Source organism: Podarcis cretensis, assembly GCF_951804945.1.
Source record: "Podarcis cretensis genome assembly, chromosome: 3".
In the NCBI taxonomy this organism is placed as follows: Eukaryota; Metazoa; Chordata; class Lepidosauria; order Squamata; family Lacertidae; genus Podarcis; species Podarcis cretensis.
Genome location: NC_137172.1, coordinates 124861919 through 124882955, shown reverse-complemented (window position 1 = coordinate 124882955; position 21037 = coordinate 124861919). Strand labels below are relative to the sequence as shown.

At 41.5% G+C, this 21037-nt stretch overlaps 1 protein-coding gene across 6 annotated transcripts in view; it reads left to right on the top strand.

The window, feature by feature from the left end:
• The window catches only part of CYP39A1 (cytochrome P450 family 39 subfamily A member 1), a 65009-nt gene that overhangs the window by 36955 nt on the left and 7017 nt on the right, over positions 1-21037 (top strand). The window contains exons 10-12 of one of the 6 annotated variants that reach the window (XM_079969937.1): positions 660-748; positions 2136-2223; positions 6527-8835. The exons of 2 other annotated variants lie outside the window; for them this stretch is intronic. In XM_079969937.1, the coding sequence (XP_079826063.1) occupies positions 660-748; positions 2136-2223; positions 6527-6598 (249 nt within the window). In that variant the 3' untranslated portion in view covers positions 6599-8835. Of the gene's footprint in view, positions 1-659; positions 749-2135; positions 2224-6526; positions 8836-21037 lie in introns of those variants that run through there. 3 more of the 6 variants (XM_079969939.1, XR_013837020.1, XM_079969940.1) reach the window with 3 other exon arrangements.

The following is a 21037-nucleotide window of genomic DNA, read 5'->3' as shown; positions in this document are numbered from 1 at the left end:
CTGAGGTGGAGGGAGAGAGTGAGGATGCTGTGTGTGGGGGAGGCAGGGGGAGGGAGGGAGAACATGGAGGAAGGAAGGAAGGAAGGAAGGAAGGAAGGGAGGGAGGGAGGGAGGGAGGAGGGACTTCGGAGGGTGGTAGATCATGGCCAGTTTTTGAGGCTTGTTGGTAGATCGCAGCCTACGTGAGGTTTGACTTGCCTACCATAGAGGAACTTGAAAGCTTCTCCTTAGGCATGGCTAAAGGTCATAACAGCTTGTACTGCCAGTACAAGGTAGTTTGTACTGAGGAAAGTATTGGGGAAAGGAGAATTATTTAAAAAATAACCACAACCATGGGTATTGAAAGTACACCTTTTATTCAAATGAGAGCCAAGTTCTTGTTTACATTGCTATCACAAGGATTCTTGGGATTCTAAGAGAAGCCCAAGGATTCTTGGGATTCTAAGAGAAGCTTTTGAGCATTAAAACATCTGCAGCCGCACTTGCTGCACTTTAAGCTTCCCTACTCTCTCTCTTCCGGATCTAGAATTTATGAATGTTTAAAATAAACTCACAAAAGTAGCTTCTTACTCCATGCTTAGCCAAATAGAAGGTCATGTTTGTTATTAAGCTTATTTACCACAAAGTTGATTTTGAGAAAGGGAATTTTCATCACACAGGATCGTTGGAAAGAAGCAAATTTAGAGAAAAATGTTTCCTTGGAAGGTTTTGTGGCATTTGGAGGAGGAGGACACCAGTGTCCAGGAAGGTCAGTAAAACAGCTGGAGTTCATTTCTTAAACTCTTTAGAGAGTCACTCTGCTCCTATAACTTCATTCCCTCTTAACAACAAAGCTTCACAGATGATTTTGTTTGATTTTGATGGAGGTCTTCCAAAGTTGAATGGTAAAGGCAATGCTGGATAATGTGGCATGTAGAAATGTCTTGCAGTTTCTCTGAATTTACAGTTTCCTTGCCACCTTCTGAAGCTGTGTAAAGTTAATTTCAGTTGCTCCATACAGTGGTACCTCGGTTTAAGAACAGTCCTGTTTATGAACTATTCGGTTTACGAACTCCGCAAAACTGGAAGTAGTGTCCCGGTTTGTGAACTTTACCTCGGTCTACGAACGGAATCCGAACGGTGGAAGGGTACCGGTGGCGGGAGGCCTCATTAGGGAAAGCACACTTCAGTTTAAGAACAGATTCAGTTTAAGAACGGAGTTCCAGAATGGATTAAGTTCGTAAACCGAGGTACCACTGTATAATTATTTCAGTATTTGGTCACAATGCATTCTGTTGATGTTGTAGCATGCAATGTTAAACATTAGCTGAAACAATAGCTTTTGCATCCATTTGTATAGGTGTAAACCAATTTTCTCACAAAGTGCACTGTGTCAAAATTCTGTTGTTGATGGCTTTCACTTCTAAGAATTAGAATACAACAAACATTCCATGATGTAACAGTATCTTTTTAAAAATTGTGGGAAAGCTTGCAAAGTTAAATTGCAAAAAAAGATGCAACCAATTTTTTTTAAGTTTGAAATTTGAATGTATCCAAGAGCAGGCCTAAGAAACTTACTGAATTTTACTTCTAGTACGCCGGCACCCTCGGCCAATAAAGCAAGATGAGCACCGCAGCCCCAGAGTCGGTCACGACTGGACCTAATGGTCAGGGGCCACTTTACCTTTTAGTACAAAACAAGCACTCAGATAAACACACTACTCCTAATACAAACTGGGCTAATGTTTGTATTACTCAGGTTTTGAAACTATCCCATCATTGACAAAACTGTCTTACCCATGAAATGAGCCCACACAGACTACCCCCCTCCCACATTGTGCAACCAAAGGGGGCATTGTGCAAATGGTTATCTACACACAAGTGGCTGAAAACATCTGCTTTAAGATAAATCAAGTCTACTGTATATTTTGGAAAGTTGTTTCTTTGCTATATGCCTCTTTAAAAATTGGGGAGGGGTATTTTTTATTATTGTTATGTTATGCATTTTGTGTTTTTATGTTGTAAACTGCCCTGTGATCTTTGGATGAAGGGTGGTGTAAAAAAATTAATAAAGAATGAAGCATTGTAACAGAATTTTAGATGATGTTTCCTGAGATCAAATCAGTTTTTATCTACTTGTACTGTTTGCATTTTAGATGGTTTGCTATCATGGAGATTCAAATTCTAGTAGCTATGTTGCTTTGCAAATATGAATGCCATCTTTTGGATCCTCTACCAAAGGAGGTAACATATTCATAATGAAAATTAAAGTTCAAAGTATGTAACTTTAATTATCTTTCATCTCCTCTGTTAAGCTTTTGTAACTTTTCTAACTAGATAAAAGTTCACCATGTACAGTAGTGCCTTTTCTTATGCAGCAGTTTTTTTAAGTGGAGAGTATCTGTGGAGGAACAGACATGAAAAACATTGCAACAGATGTCAACCAATACAGATTTTTGATTTCAGTCTGTTGCTTGTGTATCTTTCCTAAGTCACAAGGGACAAATGCTCCACAATAAGGACTCAGCTTAATCAATTATCAAGCTGATAAGATAAAACAAGATATATAGTCAACATCTATTTCCAGCTGAAATGGTTACATTTCAGTGAAAATACATACATCATCTATTAGCTGCACAGTGAAGTCTTAGTAGTAAACAAGCAATAGCTTAGAAAACTGGACAAATCTATAAAGATACAACAAAATGACAATATTATTAGTCTAATTGCAAAATGGTGGGAAGAAACTCTGAGTTTACTGGAACATTGTCTGAGTGTTGATTTACAAGTTGATGTTACTTCTATCAAATACATGAGGTATTGTAAAGAAAAAGACTACGTCTCTGTTGTCTGCTTATCTGTACTCCTTATTGTTCTTGGTGATATATTTTTCTGTAACTTTGCATTCTGCTATTATATCACCATCCTCTGTATTGTCTGTTGTGTATCTTTTCTGCAAGATTCTTATGGATTAGGAATTTGAATGTAATAATTTTTCACATATACTCCTCCATAGGTATTTGTCAGTGGAATATTAAGTTGAAGCTGGCACCCTAGTTACTTTAAATGGAAGTTAAATATGCTTACCTGAGTTCTGGGTTGCAGCCATAGGCTACAGGCCTGCATCCAATTAGTCCATGCTACAGTAAATTCTCTTGAAACCTCCACATTTACTAGGTGCAGGCTTATAATCATAGTGGACGGTCTAGCTTCATGGAGCTAACAGGAATTTTTTCATGCTATTTTATTATTTGAACCAACATGCAGCAACCTTGTGATGTCAATGAAGTTACTGTACTGTTTTAACATCCCCTATTATGTTATAACAGACTTTTATTCCCATAGTTTTTTGAAAGATCCTTAAAAGAATATGTTCATAAAAATTCCACTAAATATAGATAATCTCTGTTTAGATCTCTACGTCTCCCTTACAGTTCATGATTAGATAATCTGAAATGTAATCCTTGTTTTAAAATGTGAAAGCTTGTATATGCTCCACTTTTGAATAACTAGCATCCCTGATTGTTAGCTGTGTCCCTTGTTAGAATATTTATGCAAAACATTTAATCCCACTTTTCTGTCCCATTATGAGGCATGATAAGATCAATTGCAGGCAAAAGAGAAAAAAAGCATGCATGAATAAAAACATTTTAAAAACCCAGATTATTCATAAAGTGCAAAAAATAGACAACATCAGTCAAGGAATAAGGGTGATGGTTTGTAGCACACCTTTCCAGTTACAACTGCCCAATATCTACAACCTGAGCCCTCCTACCATGTGAGCCTGCCTTCTTCCTCTGCCCAATATCTACAACCTCGTTTACTTAGGTTTTATCTTGTCATAAAGTAGAATTCAACATCACTCTCTTCCAGTTGTTCTGTCTGTGCAAACATTATGGCTTGCCAGATAGAAAAACCCCCTTCTCCTCCCACACGCTGTTCTGGGGATTCTCCCAAACTAACCCCCCCCCCAGTTAATTTTGGGGAGCGGGGGAAGGAGCCCTGTCACACAAGCAAAAGTCCTTTGGCAGGACTTTCAATACAATCGCTGGCAGGCTTTGATTACTGCTTCAAAATCACACAGATCCAGGGAATTCTGGTCTTTGATCAACAGAAGGGTGAGGAAATACCCAAGGGCAGTCATCCCTGCACCGACATGGGAATTGTTCCTGAAGAAATGCTTCTCACAGGCGGATGCTCCATCTGACCATCTGACGCATCTGTTTACCCACTTACCTATTTGGCCTCCCACCGATCCTGACGAAATAGCCAAGCTAATAGCTCAGCTGAAACCGGGTAAAGCCCCAGGGCCCGATCTGATCCCTGCCGAAGCCATTAAACTACACCCAAAATGGTGGGCTGGCATCTTGGCCAAAACCTTTGATGCAATCAACGCTTCTGGCCTCATCCCCAAAATATGGAAGGAGGCCATTATAGTACCAATTCATAAAAAAGGTTCTCCAACGGAGCCGGAAAACTACCGTAACATCAGCCTCCTTTCGATTATAGGGAAAATTTATGCCAGCTTCTTGCTGACTAAACTATTGTGATGGGTAGATGAGACTAATCAGATTGGCCACGAACAAGCAGGGTTCAGAACTAAACGCTCTACAACCGATCATGCGATAGTTCTTTATCATCTCGCACGGAAGTACTCCTCTCCTCCCCGGCGCTACCTCTGTGCTGCCTTCTTAGACCTAAAGGCAGCCTTTGACAGTGTTCCTAGAAATATCCTATGGGAGAAACTTGCGAAACAGGGCATTGATAGAAGACTCTTATGGCTTATAAGTCAGCTCCATGAAGATACCCTTGCCAGAGTGAGACTTACTCCTGCGGGCGACCTCACAAATTCAATACCAATAAACAAGGGAGTGCGCCAAGGATGTATATTGGCTCCCTGTCTATTCAACCTATTTAACAGCAACATGCGAGCATCCCTAGTTAACTCTTCTTCAAGTATACACGCGCCTAGACTAGCGGACTACCGCTGCCCACTCCTTTTATATGTGGACGACGCGGTAATTCTATCTTATACACGTGTTGGACTAATCAGAGCTCTGAAGATCTTTGCCACGTATTGTCAACTCAACCAGTTAACCATCAACCATGTTAAATCCAAGATTCTGATTTTCTCCAGAAGCCGGAGATTATATGAATGGAAGCTTGGTGGAGCAAAAATAGAGCAAGTTCTAAAATTTCAATACCTAGGAGTTATTTTTCAATACAATTTGGGGTGGAAAGCTCAAATTCAACACCTACTTAACAAGGCCAAAACTCTGTCATATGCGCTCCTCCGATTCTTTTTTTCGGATGGAGCTTTGCACGTTCCCTCGGCCCTAAAGGTGTTCAAGGCAAAAGTGGTTGCCATGCTTGCTTATGCTGCCCCGCTTTGGGCTGTGATGACAGATCTTGTTCCTCTCAAGACACTGCAAAATCAATTCCTACGTCGGCTCCTTATGCTCCCTCTGTGCGTAAGCAACGCAGCCATGCGACTAGAATTGAAGATCGCATCCTTAGAAACTTGCCTGTGGAAGCAAGTCTTCAATTATTGGTTATCATTGTGGCATAGACTACTAAATCACTACCTTGTCCAATGCTTATGGCGAGATGAATTCTCTAGCCCTTGGACTAGTAGAATTCATGCCAAACTCCTGAGTTATGGAATCTCTCCTTCAGATTCCCTAAAACTAGACCAAATTACTGCTCAAAGACTGATCCGCCAAAGACTGGATGACATCGATCTACAGCGAAATTATATGCTGGGGGGAGGTGTTTGTTCGCCTCAGAACATTGGTATCACATTAACTTACTGCGTTCCATCATACCTCTCCTCCCTTTCGACTGTTGCCCATAGACTGGCCTTCACCAAAGCGAGGTTCAACGTTTTTCCCTCCAACGTCCTGAGACATAGATTCTCAAAGGGCCAAGCCCCCGCCATGTGCGAATGTGATAAGGAGACACTGGAGTCGCTCCAGCACATTATGTTCACTTGCCCCCTGTTTAATGTGCCACGGGCAAATTTGTTGGGATCAATCATACAGAAACTAGAGGGCACCCCACCAAAATTCCACCTTGCCCAAATCTTGCAGGATAAGGATTCTCATACGACCCTGAAAGTGGCAAGGTTCCTGGTCGCTGTCCTTACCCAAAAGTGACGCCAAGGAGCACTACAAGCTAACTAAGGCGTAGTATGCCATTCTATTCTATAGTATTTTATTGTTATAGTGGTGCTTTAGTGGCTGTTTTCCCCACGTGCACAAGTTGTTATTTATGTGTCGTTTTTACCTGTATGGGCCTATGGCCGTAAATAAAATTACTTACTTACTAGGGCCTCTGTTGACAGGACTGGCTATGTGAGACTTGCCCAGAGAGTTTAATTCTAAACTGCTTTGGAGACCGATTCTGGCTCAAAATAATGAACATTTTTTTTTGGGGGGGGGGGAAATATACTTAATTGTTGGTAAAATTCTTGTTTCAATTGCACTTATATTATCACTTGTATTATCATCTGAAGTGTCTGCTTGTAACTTCTTTTCTGTTTTTGCAGAGCCTTCTCCACTTGGTGGGGACACAGCAGCCTGAGGGACCATGCCGAATTCAGTATAAGCTGAGGATATGAAGCTGAGCATTGGTGACCATCCCGATTCCTTAACTGTCAGACTGAGAATCAGAATTGGAAGGGACCCCAGGGGCATCTAGCCCAAACCCCGGAATGCCCGGTGGATCGGCTCCATTCCTTTTTAAATTTTTTTTTAAAATAATTTTTATTAAGTTTCATATTACCAAATTAAACACATCAAATCAATTAATCCAAATTATAACAATACATACCATGTAATCCAATTGTTTTCCAAATTAAAAATTTTTGTGGGGGGTACCCATGCTTCTCGATCGGCAAGAGTCCAATCCTCGAATATTTGTGCTTCTTTCATTTTAAGAATGATATTTCCAGTCCCGTCTTCTCAATCCTTGTCATTCCTCATTTTCCTTTTCATTCACCTCCGAGTTGCTCCGCAAGTGGGTTGGGAAAAAAAACAGTCTTATTTGTGTTTCTGTGTGGGCTTTGTACTGCTCTCTCGTAAATCACTCTCATCCAATAATCCAGACATTTCCGCTCGAGCAAGCAATCGCCATTTTGTCATTCCGATGAAATACAATCTAAAAGCTCGCTCTTTAACTTTCCTGACCTGTTGCATCGTAAATTAGTTGTTTTCCAGGAGGGCTGCCCCTTCCAGATCACAATCTCCTTGTAAGTAATAAATCTTCGGCTCGCCCTCCCCAAGACCAAACCTCTGCAACACAGGTCTCGTATCAAATCTCCATTCTTACTGCGTCACAAGAGAGCCCTTCTTCTTTCCAGATCCTTCACAGAGTAAAACCTTTAAGTTCAAATTATTCCCCCACAATTCATATTTAGTCCCATTTAGTTCCTGCTTGGCAGGGGGTTGGACTCGATGGCCCTTGTGGTCTCTTCCAACTCTATGATTCTATGATTCTATGATTCATTTGCAATTAGTTGCTGTGACGGATCTTCTAAGAGGGAGGGTTATTAGTTAATCACATAGAGCAAAAATAATAATAAGTCATTTCCCTCCTTTTAGTTCCGTCGCATTCCATTCCACATACCATGTCTGTTGTACGTTGATGTAATCTTCCATCTCAGTCTTCTTCATTTCAGTGGTAAAATTGTTAGCAGATAAGAACCTCCTGCCTCTCTTGAAGCATGTGCGTTATCTTTCACCAATTTTTTCCTTTTAAGTAACGCAACTAGTTTTGCACCTGGAGGCAGCTTTGGAGGAGTTCCGAGGCGAGCCGAGAATTGTGCACCCAGTGCCTCACCCCCTCCTTCTTCCGAACTCGGGGGTGATTTATGGCAACAGCGGGTGAAAACTGCATCTCTCCCCCCTGGAGAGATGAAGGGAGACTGATTTACTCCCCATAATCAGACTAATTACCTCGTGTGGGCTGGATAGATGTTAATATCCGCCATCTTCCAAGGCGCCCCTAGCAGCCCCCCCGGATCGGCTCCATTCCAATGTGTCCTGCATTCTCTGTTACCACCTTTGATCATCAGAGGTTTAAATATACCACACAATCCACTTCAATCCACTTCAATTGTTTTTATAGGATGCCAATTATACTTCCAGTTTTAGGCTTGGCTATCCAGAGAACTGCCAACTTCTTTTAAGTAGACACATTTTATCGTCATTGAAATACCCAGTTAATTAGAACAGTGTTTTTCAACCTTTTTTGGGCAAAGGCACACTTGTTTCATGAAAAAAATCACGAGGCACACCACCATTAGAAAATGTTAAAAAAATTAACTCTGTGCCTATATTGACTATATATAAAGTGATTCTCTTGAATAGGAATCAAATAAACACAAAGAAAGTATTTTATAATTACTTTATTATGAAATAGTAAGTAAACAGAAATATAAAAAATTATAAAATACTTTATTCAGTGCGCAACCTGGGCCTGTTTGGCTGAACACAAAGCTGATATTCTGGCTGGAATCGAAAAAGAGACACATGTAGCTCTTCGTCAACAGCTCTCAGTCTCTCTCTGTATTTAGTTTTTATAGCAATCATGCTTGAAAAGCTCATCTCACACAGATATGTAGTGGAAAATGGGAGCAATGTCAAAATAGCTTTGTTTGCCAGAAGGGGGAACTCCTTGGCAGTATCCAACCAAAAACTGTTCAAAGGTAGATCAGCAAATCTTAGCTTGAAACCACGATTTTGTCTCAGTTCAGTTAGTTCCTCCTGCTCCTGTAAAGTCATGTCCTTTCCACCAACTGATGCTGAGCTATAAGGGTCCCTAACCCAGTCAAGGCATTCAGTGGAGACTGAAGAGAAATAAAATGACAACTTCTCCTCGAGAGTTTTTAAATGTTTAACTATTATCTCACACAGTGCAGCAGTGTGAACACCTTGCCATTGCTTGGTGAGTGTGAACATTTCAAGATTGCCACTTTCCACGTGTTGATGCCAGAGTTGCACCTTTGAACGGAATCTATTTATTTTATCTGTACTTGTAAGCAGGTTTTCATTTCGGCCTTGCATTCGTGTGTTCAGTTCATTCAGATGATGAAATATATCTGCCAGGTATGCCAGCCTTGCACACCACTCATCACTTGCAAGCAGCTTTGCGTAATCTGACCTCTCATTTGTCAGAAACACTTTAAGTTTCTCCCGCAGCTCATACACACGAACCAAGACCTTGCCACGTGACAACCACCGGACCTCCGTATGAAACAGCAAGGTTTTATGCTTCGCTCCCATCTCCTCACACAAAGCTGCAAATATGCGACTTTTCACGGGTCGTGACTTTACAAAGTTTACCATGCACACAACATCATCCAACACATGAACTAGGTCTGCTGGTAGGAAGTCGGAAGATGATGTCCTACTGTGATAGGTCCAGGCTGGAGTCTGGACCAATCACAGCCCAGACATCAGAAAAGTGGAGGGTGTCCCCCTGAGGAGTGCCAGTCGGCGCCCCTGCTGGCCGAGGGTGGGGTCAAAAACCCCACCCACCCCATACCCAGGACACAGTCCGGTGCCCGCCTAGTGGGCGAAAAGTTGACTTTTTTTAAAAAAAAAATCTTTCGAATTTTTCAATTTTTCCCACGGCACACCAGGCAACATCTCGCGGCACACTAGTGTGCCGCAGAACAGTGGTTGAAAAACACTGAATTAGAAACCCCCACAACCAAGCGAGTTAACTGAGGGCAAATGATTTCTCTCAGCCAAACAGAGTTCTCTGTGAGCATTCTGCCCATCTGGATCTCTTTCTTCAAGAATCAAGTTTCTTACAGCCCACTCTTAAGCATCTTTGTAGAAGTTAAGTGACACTTTGTTCTCTTGAACTTGCTCTTCATGTACACATTTTGGCATAGCTGAGAGGGACCAGCAGAATGTCCACCCAGAAGGGAGCAGCAATTTACCAATGGGATAGTCTGCCTCCCTTGAGCTGGCCAGGTTGTGCTAACTTGGCAGGAAGCTGTGCTCTCCTCCCCTGAGGCTAGAGCATCTCCTACCTGTGCCTCTTACGCAGGGCTGAATGACAAAGTAAGGTCTCAAGCAGCTGAGGGCAGCGGTATTCCAAGCCCTTTCAAGGGCATGATGCTGCTATGCAGCATCTCAAGTTGCAGAAAACTGCACAGCCATACTCAGTACTCAGTACCACTCTGTACCACTAAGAATCTGACAGGAATACACACACACACCACAACCATGTATGTTCCAGATAGAAAGCATTCCACTTAGTTTTTTACAATTACATTTTTTTTAACCGCAGGTACATTAAAGCCACAAGCAACACGTAAGTAGTGTGTGGAAGTAACACACACAACATTTAGGAACATGTTTCTCTTTTTAGATTGGAACAATACTGTGGTAGCTGGTGCCCCATCCCCAAAGTCTACCATCTGACCTACCTATGCAACTACTTCAAATAAGGAAGTTTAATTTGGCAGATATCTGCACAGCAGCTTTGTGGCTGTGAAACATGACAAGTATGGAAATGGATTGAGGTAGAACAGATTACGCGCACACACACACACACACACACCAGTATACCTTTATCTCCAGAACATGGAAAACTTTAAAGTCACCAGTCCATCAGTTTCCTCAAAATTGAAAATGGAACACCACCAGATTTGGTCACTGAGCAGGAAAACTAAAGGCAGAGTTTGGATTTTATCATGCCCAGATTATCTGGAAATCATTTTACTGATGGAACAGCTGACTGAAATATTTTATATAACAAGTCATTAAAATAAGGAAAACTGAGACTTGATGCAGGAAAAAGTCTGCAAGGATGTTCTGATGGTACCAGTACTTGAATATTTAACAGAATAATCACCTAAAGCTGAAGAATAGTTGCATTGACAGATATAAATGGGGATGACATGGCTAAAGAAATGGACAAGAAAATAATAAAATGATTTGCAGAACTTCCAAATATATTTCATTTAAACACATGGACACAATTAGATAAATAAGTACCAAGCAAACAACTGATTAAACTATTGAGTCAACCCTTTAGAGATTCCCCTTCATTGCAAAATCTAGCAGCATTTAAGAAGAATGTTGCATCAGATTCAAATTGTGGTTACACCCAACATCCTTGTCTTGACTTCAGCTTATTTTTCCAAAAACAAAATAAATTACTTCATACTATTCAAATACTATTTCAAACAGACAATACTATAGTATGTAGGCCAGCAAGTGGAATAACATTTGTGCTGGATGGGGGCAGAGGGGAGCTCTTCTACATGGGATCCAATGAAACTAACCATATTCAGCCATCTTGGAATAGTATTCTACTTAAGTGTACAAAAATATGTGTGTACATGTTGCCCAAGAACTACAAATCATATTCATGGACAAAAAACAGATCCACAAATTGTTTTCATGCAAGTCAAAAGGAACAATGGCCCATCAGTGCACTGACAACAAGCAATTTACAGTAGCTCAGGCTAAATGGTGGTGCTGGTGTTTTGTTCTTCCCAGCAGCTGTCAAGCTAGCTCAGTCCACCAGCACTACAGTTGCATGGGAGACGACACCAACCTGCTTCCCCTGCTTTGTTTTCATGTTGCCAGTCTAGTAAGGCATTGTGTTTTTCTGCAGAGCCACCGAAGGGAGGGGAACCAAAGGTGTTGAACATCAAAAGTGTCCAGCAGCAGTTTAGTGAAAGAACCTCCAAGGTTTATGGATCTGGGAAAGGATTTCATGTGAGCACATTCATGTACAGTAGTGAATTAATAAACAAAATGAAACAGGCAGGGCTGTTTCTTAACCACAACACAGCACTCAGGCAAAGTATGTAAAGCCAGTAGGATAGAAAACAGAGAAAGATGGAAAGGAATTGCTGAAACAGTTAATAGAAGTGGAATACAAAAAGGGAGGTGTGAGGAGGTCGCGGAAATAAGTGAATGAAAGATATGATACTGAAACTATTTGATGTGTTTTAAATCGTGTTTTTTTTGTTTTGCTTAAATGTGTTGGTGTTGTGTAGTGTTTTTGTGTTGTATTGTATTGTTTTTGTTCTTTGTAGTGTTTAAATTGTTAATAAATATTATTTTTTTAAAAAAGAAAAAAAAGTATGTAAAGCCAGAGGCAGTTTGTTGGAATACTAACAAGGGAACTGTGATTAAGTCAGAACATTAGGACGATCACTGCTGATATAAAAGAGTGTTAAAACTAAATGCTGATTTAACAAAGCTGGATGTCACAACTTTTAGTATGCAGTTTCTTATGTTAGTCTATTGTTCTCTCTCAAAATAAAATACTTCTGCAGGAATTTTACAGTTTAGCCTTATTTTTACAGGACCATAAACAGTATTGCTTTGAATAAAAAATTGTCCAGTGGCACCTTAGGAAAACATGTCATAATTTCTTTTTTATTGTGTGTGTTCTACTCAAAGTTTGAAATGCTTTTTAGTTTTTAGTTCTTTTTCAGGCTCCAATTGAAGGGCGGTTCAGTAATGATGTGTGCTCCATGGTGTCTGTGCTGTAGCCTAAGCAAAAGAAACAGGAATCTACACTTCAGTTTTATAGTGTCAGATTCATTTTGCTGATGCTGCCGAAACAAAATCTTTGTGCTCCTAAGTGCAACATCAGCATTACGGAGCATGAAAGAGAACAATTGAACCCATCTCCCCTGAGCTACTTCTCAGTTTGCATTTTATTTTTAATCCCATTGGTCAAAAGGCTTTGAGGACAACCAGGCACATTCTGACAGACATTTCTGTGCTATAAGAAAGCTGAACGTTTACCATTCATTCTATTACCAAATTCAAGGGCAACTAAGGTATAGAATGATGGACTTTGCAAGTCAAATGAGTCTTACTTTCAAAAGACAAAGCCTGTAGCATGTGTGTGTGTGTGTTTGTATGAAATATCCTATATTCTACTGTAAATCCTAAAACCTAATAATTAAATTCCTAGTATTTCTAGAGGAGCTGGGTTGGTTGTTGTTTTTTTTCAAGACTAGAGACAGGCTATGAAAAGGCTCAGTCATCAATTCAGTAAAATTTATGATGGAAGTACATGACTGGATATAAACACTGCTGTTTATTTGCTGTGAAAATTAATGTTTTCTAGCCTAGAAAGTACTGGATTTGGCCACAACATACAGAGCAATCCTATACTTCTATAACACCAGGATCAGAGATACGCTGCCATTACATTGCCACATCCAGTGCAGGCTCAGGCGAGGAGGGGAGAAGAAAACGCTCAATTGGAACATACAGAAGCAGAGTAAAGATGGCAGACCCACATCCCTGGAAAGGCCCACCTCTCAGGAACTCTTCAGAGACTGCCTGGCAAACCGACCAGGGGGAAGAAGAAGGGCAGGTGTGCAAAGTGGAAGTAAGGAAGAAAAAGGAGTGAGTGGAGTGGCGTCCTTTGTATCTGTTGCAAGCTGTACAGAGCGGCTGGTCCTGTTGCAAGTGCCCGGCCTCAACCTGAGACTACAGAGCTACATGGGCTACATGGCCGTCCGGGAAGGCATCCAGGTAGTAGCTCATGTTGTCTCCCTGAGCTGATGGTTTCCTCTGCCCTGAGTCCCAGAGCAGCCTGTGACAGGAGCCTGCCTGGTCTGAGGTGAGCCTGTCTTTTGCAGTAGCAACTTCCTGGGGGCAAGTTTGTAGAAGAGGGTAATTGATCTGAGGCATGGCCCTGCTTTATAAGCATTCAGTGCAATGCCCACCTCTCTTATTCTCCATGATAGCAGAGAAACTTTTGGCATTATCGTAGGACCTTCCAACCATATTGCTGAGGAGCTCTCATCTGTCACCACTGGCTCTTTCAGATTCTCCTGGTCAGCCATGTTGGCCACCTGGAAGGGAACCTGGAAGAGGGTTAGGGAGGACTCGTGGGGTCTGTGCATGGGATCCATTTAATTAGGTCATCAGGACATGAAAGCATTCCCAAACGCTTATGGAGATTTGTCTTCTGTGTACCATTATTCTGCCACCATTAATTCTGGTTCAACTTTAATTGCTATGTTGCAGGGAGATGAATATGTTCCAAGCATGGGAGGGAGGGGGAAATTGCTGAATTTCATGCAGCTATTAAAGACACAGGAATTATGTTGAAGGAAAGTGGTGGCAACTGACAACCCTATCAAAGGGGGATCAGTAGCAGCATTGCTGCATCACAGGTTGTGGCTGGGACAAAAGATGGGATGTTGGCTTTTAACAATGGCTGAGGGTTCTAGTGAGTATCCAGAAAAGCAAAATGCCTTGGAGGACGTTCATGTTTTGCCAACACAAACTATGATGATTCCGTTGCCAGCCTGTGCTGCCTACATTGATTTAGTCTGGGTTTATTATAATCATATTCTGTTTGCTTCAGTGTGCTGCCTGGAATTGATAAAACGTGCGAGTTGGGGGTGAGTTAGCTTGTGTCAGTCCTTGTGGTGATGTAATTGCAATGCGAAATGGAACAGCAGCGCTTGCATAGCTGGAAGTTGTGTTGGAGACTAGAAACAGCTCAGGCGAGAATTTGCATCTGTGTTTCCTCCACTTTAAAGCCGCTGCCTTTAGTCCTGGAGGAGCGTCCGGAGCAATTAGGAGGCATCAGCTCCGAGGCTGCGAAGCTCCTTCCAGACTGACACCGGGGGAGGGGGGCATGGACTGTGCGGCCGCCTCTCTGGCTGCCTGCGCTCTGGACCTTTTTACCATCCAAGATGTGAAGGTATGGACCTGCCCCTCCGGGGAGAGGGGGCGGAGGGCAATGGGAGTTACTGAAGGGCTGCAATAAAGCAGATAAGATGCTGGCATTCCAAGCACAACAACTGGAGCGCCTAGGTCTGTTTATATGAAGAGAATATGGGGCTGTTCCTTAGTATGAGCTTTTAAAAACATAGCTTTTGAATTACCTTTGTGAGAGTAACAAAATTTTTTTGCATCTTAATGGAAAGCTGATTTCTTAGCAAAATGTCCTTGTTCTTTATTTACCAGTCTTTTAGCATAAACAAAATTATCTTTGGTTACTCTGCATTTTTTGGACAGCATGATAACGAAATGAATAGTAAATGCCATGTGAGTCCAGGAGAGTGGGTTCTCTGGATTTTCTTCCAGTATGCCAACTGTTCTAAGCGCCTGGAGCACTCACTTGGAAAAACCCATAACGTTGACTAAAAATTATCAATTGTAAAGGGCTAGGTTTTCTGTTTAACCCTGGCGATTGAACCATGATCAACTTAAATATAATTTCCCTTTTTTTCTTGAGCTGCCAAAAAAGCAATCCTAAAAATAAAGATCAATTTTGTGAAAATGTATAATTTTAAAAGGCAGCGAGAAAAGCCTTCATTTAAAGAATAGTTGCAAATGGCATAATTTGGACCAATGAAGCGTCCTGGATGCAGCGAGAGGCGACACAGGGCTGAGGGCATGAGTGAGTGTGACAGCCCCCCCCCCCGGTGGGTGGTCACCATCGTATTTGGAGTAAGTAGACCACTATGGGGTATCTTGTGATTTTTACTATTTTATATTATTTTGAAGATTGTCACTGCATTTATTGTACTTTTATTGCACCCTTCTTTGAATTGATATACTGTTCACCTCTTTGGGCCAAAAAGGTAAATATGTAAATGAATCCTTAATGTAGCATATGTTGTGCCCCACATCCCACATTTTGTGATGGAAGAAGAGGCAAAAAGAAAAACGTTGTTGGCATATTCACATCCTGTGGGTGCTGCACGGTACAGGGAGTCTGTAAGTCAGTCTTTAATATTTTCACCATAGCGTACAACAGAGGATAAAAACAATTAACAATAATTACAAAAAATGATATTCAAAAATCTTATGTACTAATCACATTATGTACAACAGAAGTAGAAATTTGGCTTAAACTTTGGCAGCTGCCAAAGCAGATCTTACGGCAGCTAAAAGAGTTGCTTGGTTACAAGATGCCACAGCAGAGGAAGCATGAAGTTTAGAATCTGTCTCTTTAAAACTTTCCAGTTGAATCTGAGCCGCAGTTCTGAGACTAGTAACAAGCAGAGCCCGGCCAAACTCCAAGGCAGGGTGAGCCAGTGTGGGCCCCTCCAGGTGTTGCAGGACCCCCACTCCCATCAACCCCAGCCCAAATGGTCAAGGACGATGGGAACTGTCCAACAACATCTGGAAGGAGGCACATTGGTTGCCCCTGTTCCAGGGCATGTGCAGAGTTCAAGTTAAGTGTCTCAGTAACACACAAACACATACCTTAAAATGACTGCCTCACACTGTTTCTTTCTTTTCCCCTCTAAAACAATGTGGGCTGAAGAATTGGATGTCATCCCCCCCTCCACACTCACATCCACACATCCCTTCCATTTTCTCCCCCCCCCCCCCGCCCCCTTTCCTTTCTCTCTCCTTTTGCCTGGAACATCAAGCCTGGCCAATGGCTTCCCCCACAGCCTGGAGCACCCGTGTCGCTGGCCCCTCCTGAGCCTGCTCCAGACTGTGCTATGCAGACACAACCCCTCACAGAGGCACATCTGTCGGACATGAGAGTAGGGTGGGCTGCCTCCAGGTGTTTTTTGACAATGTATTAAACTGTGATGAGAAGGCAAGTTTGACATTAGAAAGCTTTGTTTTGTTGTGGTCCACTGTATCGCGGTTTTTTACTGCATTAGTTAGTTGTGGCTTGCTCTTCCCTTGGCTTCAGCTGTCTCTCAGGTAGATGTGTCTAATTTTACTTTACAGCCAAATGGTTTTGTTCATGGACTGCTGGAGCAGGGTTATTTTATTTCCCCCTGTTACTTACTGATTGTTTTTTGGCATTTGTATTGATCATTAACTGCATTGATTATTGTTTCATAGCATTTGCCTTTTGCTAGAGCATCTGTTTCTGTATGTTGCTTTGGGCTTCCTTTGGGGTGGAGAAGCAGAGTGCAAAAACAGGGATGAGATCTGGCTCTGCAAGTTTGTCCAGGTTCTTTGGTGCTCTGTAATTCTTTGGTTGTGGGATTGCCTCCATTTTACATTGTGTCCATTTTACTGCTTCAGTCGGCAGAATTGGTGCTACTGCAGGTGATACATAATCCCCATTCCACATTTGTAAAAACTCAATCATTTCGTGAGGCAGCAGCTAGGCTGGAACTCCCTGCCTTTGACATCACGCAGGCGTATTCCCTGCCCTCCTTTTGGTACCTGCTTCTTCTTTAGACATTCTTCTTTAGACAAGCCTACTCAGATGCTTAGGAAATTGAGGTAATTTTAATCAGTTTTAATATTTTAACTTTTGTATGTTTTAAATTATGTTTGTGAATATTTCTTGATTTTACTATTTTATCTTTTGTAAACTGCTTTGAGGTCCTCTACAATAAATGTTATGAAATAAATAATACAATAAATACAATAAATAAGATAAATAAATAAATGAAGAAGCACAATGCAGGCAATAGATTGCTTTCCACGAAGGCTCCATTTTTCAAAATAAACAGGCCTGGCTCTGCTTCCCTGTTTCCAAATCTTGTATCCAGCCAGAGTGGAAGTGTCTTCACTATTTAGAAACTACAGTATCACTCTTCTTCTTCTTCATAATAATAATAATAATAATAATAATAATAATAATAATAATAATATGCCTGAGGTAGGAAATCAGAATGAGCCACTTGCATTTTGGCCATCCTTTCTTCTAATGTAATGTCTGCATTATCTTGAGGGCCTCCACCCATTAATATAAATGGCACTACAATTAACGTGCCTGTAGTTGAAAGCTTGCTTTGTTTTTAGTTTGATATGTTTATTCTGAATTTTAGCTCCCATAGCAAGGTTTAATTTTCTTTGCAATGTGTGGGGCAAAAGAGCTTGTGACCTCTGTAAAGGCAATACATGACTGCACAAGAAACTATGGAAAATTTAATTGATCTGATCTGATCAATACCCTAATCTTTTGTTCTGTTTATACCACAATCAGCCCTGCTGGGACATGGAAACACTTCTCATATAAAGCTTACTGGAGCAGTAAATACAAAAATGCAAACAAGTTTGTGCATCTGGGGAGATGTGCAACCACATAAAAATGTAATAAAAAGACCCATCAAGTAATAATTATTGCTTTTAGTACTGTTACAGTATGTGTCTGAACCCACATGCGTGTCCAAGCCCCCAGCCACCCATGAGAGATTTGGGGTATTTTGCTTATGAACGTGCACTCTGTTAGAAGAAAAAACTGCTCCTTTTCCCATATGGGGTATCCTAGAGTCCGGAAAGAGTCCTTATGTGGGTTCCCTATCAGTGGGAGAAAATAACAGAGGCCAACCGGTGAATGCTGTTCACCTGCTCCATTTGTTCAAGTCATTCACTACAAGATTCAGTTTGTGAGATGCATAATGGAAAAACATGGCTTTCTCATACTTTTTTCTTAAAATTATTTGCATGCCGCCGACCTGGCCAGCCATAGCTGAACACCCGTCGTAACTCTGGCCTACACATTTCTCCCGGTCCTTCTCCCTCCAGGAACTCCAGGAGTGCTCTGATGGTGTTTCCTGCTTGGCAGGGGGTTGGACTTGATGGCCCTTGTGGTCTCTTCCAACTCTATGATTCTATGATTCTATTCTATGAACTTGTCTATCGCTGTTGCAATTTTAATGGCATCAAGGACAGGGAGCTCTACAAAACCCACAAACTCTATTTTCTTGTTGTTCAAAGAAGCGCAAGCCAATGGACAACTTCTCCTTCCCTGATATATTGATAGCTGCCTCATCAGTCAGTATGCTGACAGCAGACGCCTTCTTTGCATCTTCTATTAGGTCATCTTTGATAATAGCCTTGCATTGACCAACAATTTCTTTTTGGATGTGAGGGAACATATATGTCAAATTTTAAAAAAATAAAATAGTAAATTTATCATAGTGTCATTTCAGTTCTTGGTCACCAGCATTAATTTGGAAATGGATCAGGTCTTGAAATACACCTCTATTTTCTTTAAACATTATCCAATCTTTATTAACTTTCTGTACTGAATTTCCTCTTAATCTCCCTGTCATCCTTGCTAGTTGTAAATATTCTATCATTTTTGCTTGCCAGTCAGTTTTTGTGGGGATGTTATCACTTTTCCAATTCTTTGCTATTAAAATCCTAGCCACTGTGGTTGCGTACATGAAAAGAGATCTAAGATTTCTCTTGATTTCTATAAACATAATTCCTAATAGGAAGGCCTCAGAGTTTTTTTTTTTTTTTGAATGAGAGTTTGAGTATCTTTTAAAGTTCATTATATATACTATCCTAGAATTCTCTTATTCTCTTACACCCCCACCACATGTGCATAAATGTTCCTACCCCATTTTTACACCTCCAACAAACCTCTGAACTGTTCTTATACATCTCGGTCAGTTTGGCTGGGGTTAGGTACCATCTGTATAACATCTTCATCACATTTTTTCTTAATATTATAACATGCGGTGAATCTGATGTCCTCTTTCCACAGTCTTTCCCATTCATTCATGTATATATTGTGTCCAATATCTTGGGCCCAGCTTATCATGACAGCTTTCAGCTCCTCCCCTTTTACTTCCCAATTGAGGAGGAGGTTGTAAATCTTTAATATATGTCTCCCTTTGGCTTGAATTAAATTCTCTTCCAATTTAGAGAATTGGAATCTGAAGATTATCAACAGCATGATCTTCTTTTTTTCTTCCATTAGTTACTTGTGACCAGATACCACCTAAACAGGCACTTCTTTCATGAAGGCTTTGGCTGCACTGACTGCAGCTTTGTGCCAGTGGCTGGAAGCATGAATTTTGCTATATTCATGTAAATGCTTTTATTGTGTGAAAGACGTCACAATGAATGAGTCTAGGACACCCTTAACTGTGCTGGTAGGTGGTGGGAACAATACAGAAAATTTGAAGAGTCTGCCTTTTAGCTGCTTCTAATATGCTAGCCAAGGGGAGTATGTAGCCAACTGAGGTTGAATTTTTCTTTAAGAACCCCAAATCAGCTGTCCATGCCAGAACAGAACTTCATGAAACACTGTTCTGAGGGAAGAAGTTAAAACTATACTTTGCAATGTCTCTGTAATGGTTGGGTCTCTCCTACACAGAAGCAAGACAACTCCGACAGCAATGAACTCAAGTTTATTGCTCAAAACACACAAATCACTCTGGAGCTCAGTCACTCAGCATCTGCTTCCAAATTAGCTGCTGCCGGGTCTGAGTTCTGCCCCTTCCTCTTCCCCCATTTAAAGCCCCACTTTTGCTTCCTTTCCTGTTCACACCTCTCATTAATTCTTGCTTGCCTGCGCGTCATGGGATGGGCTATTTCCGATGGCCCTCCCTCTGAGTCAGAGCTTAAACTGTCAGTCAGTGTCTTCCCCCTTGAACTTCCCCCTTCCTTCTCCATGTTCTTGGAGCTCAGGCATCTACTGCAACTAGGCTGCTCCTCTCTCATTCTGCATTCCTGCCTAATTACCTCCTCCTGTCTCTCCCTCTGTCAGCGATGGGATGCAGCTGACAGTCTCCAGGATGAACATGCTTCACATGTATATATCATATGTTGAATTCTGTTCAGTAGTATCTGTTGCAAATAAGAATAATGCAATAATGATAATAACAGTGGGGTAATCTGCAGGGCTAAACAGTAAGTTCAAGCCACTTTGGGCAGCTCCCAACAAAATATTTTAAACACAGTAAAACATCAAACATTAAAAAGCTTCCCTATACAGGGCTTCCTTCAGGTGTCTTCTAAAAGTCATACAGTTATTTCCTTGACATCAAACGGGAGGGTGTTCCACAGGGAGAGAGCCAATGGCCAGAAGGCTCTCTGCCTGGTTCGCGCAGTGAGGGAACTGCCAGCAGGCCCTCAGAGCTGGACCTCTGTGTCTGGGCCGAGCAATGCTTTTTCATCCCACTGTACTGTGGGAAAAGGCTCCCAGAGCAGCTCATAAATATCACTGAGAAGACAGCCCCTGCCCACAGGCTCACAATCTAAGAGACATAACACAAAAGGAAAAGAGACAAGGTTGGAGTAGGAAGGAAAGAAGCTTGGGCCCTTCCAGGGTGTTGCTCTTTCCAACATCTTTATCAACGACTTGGATGATGGACTCAAGGGCA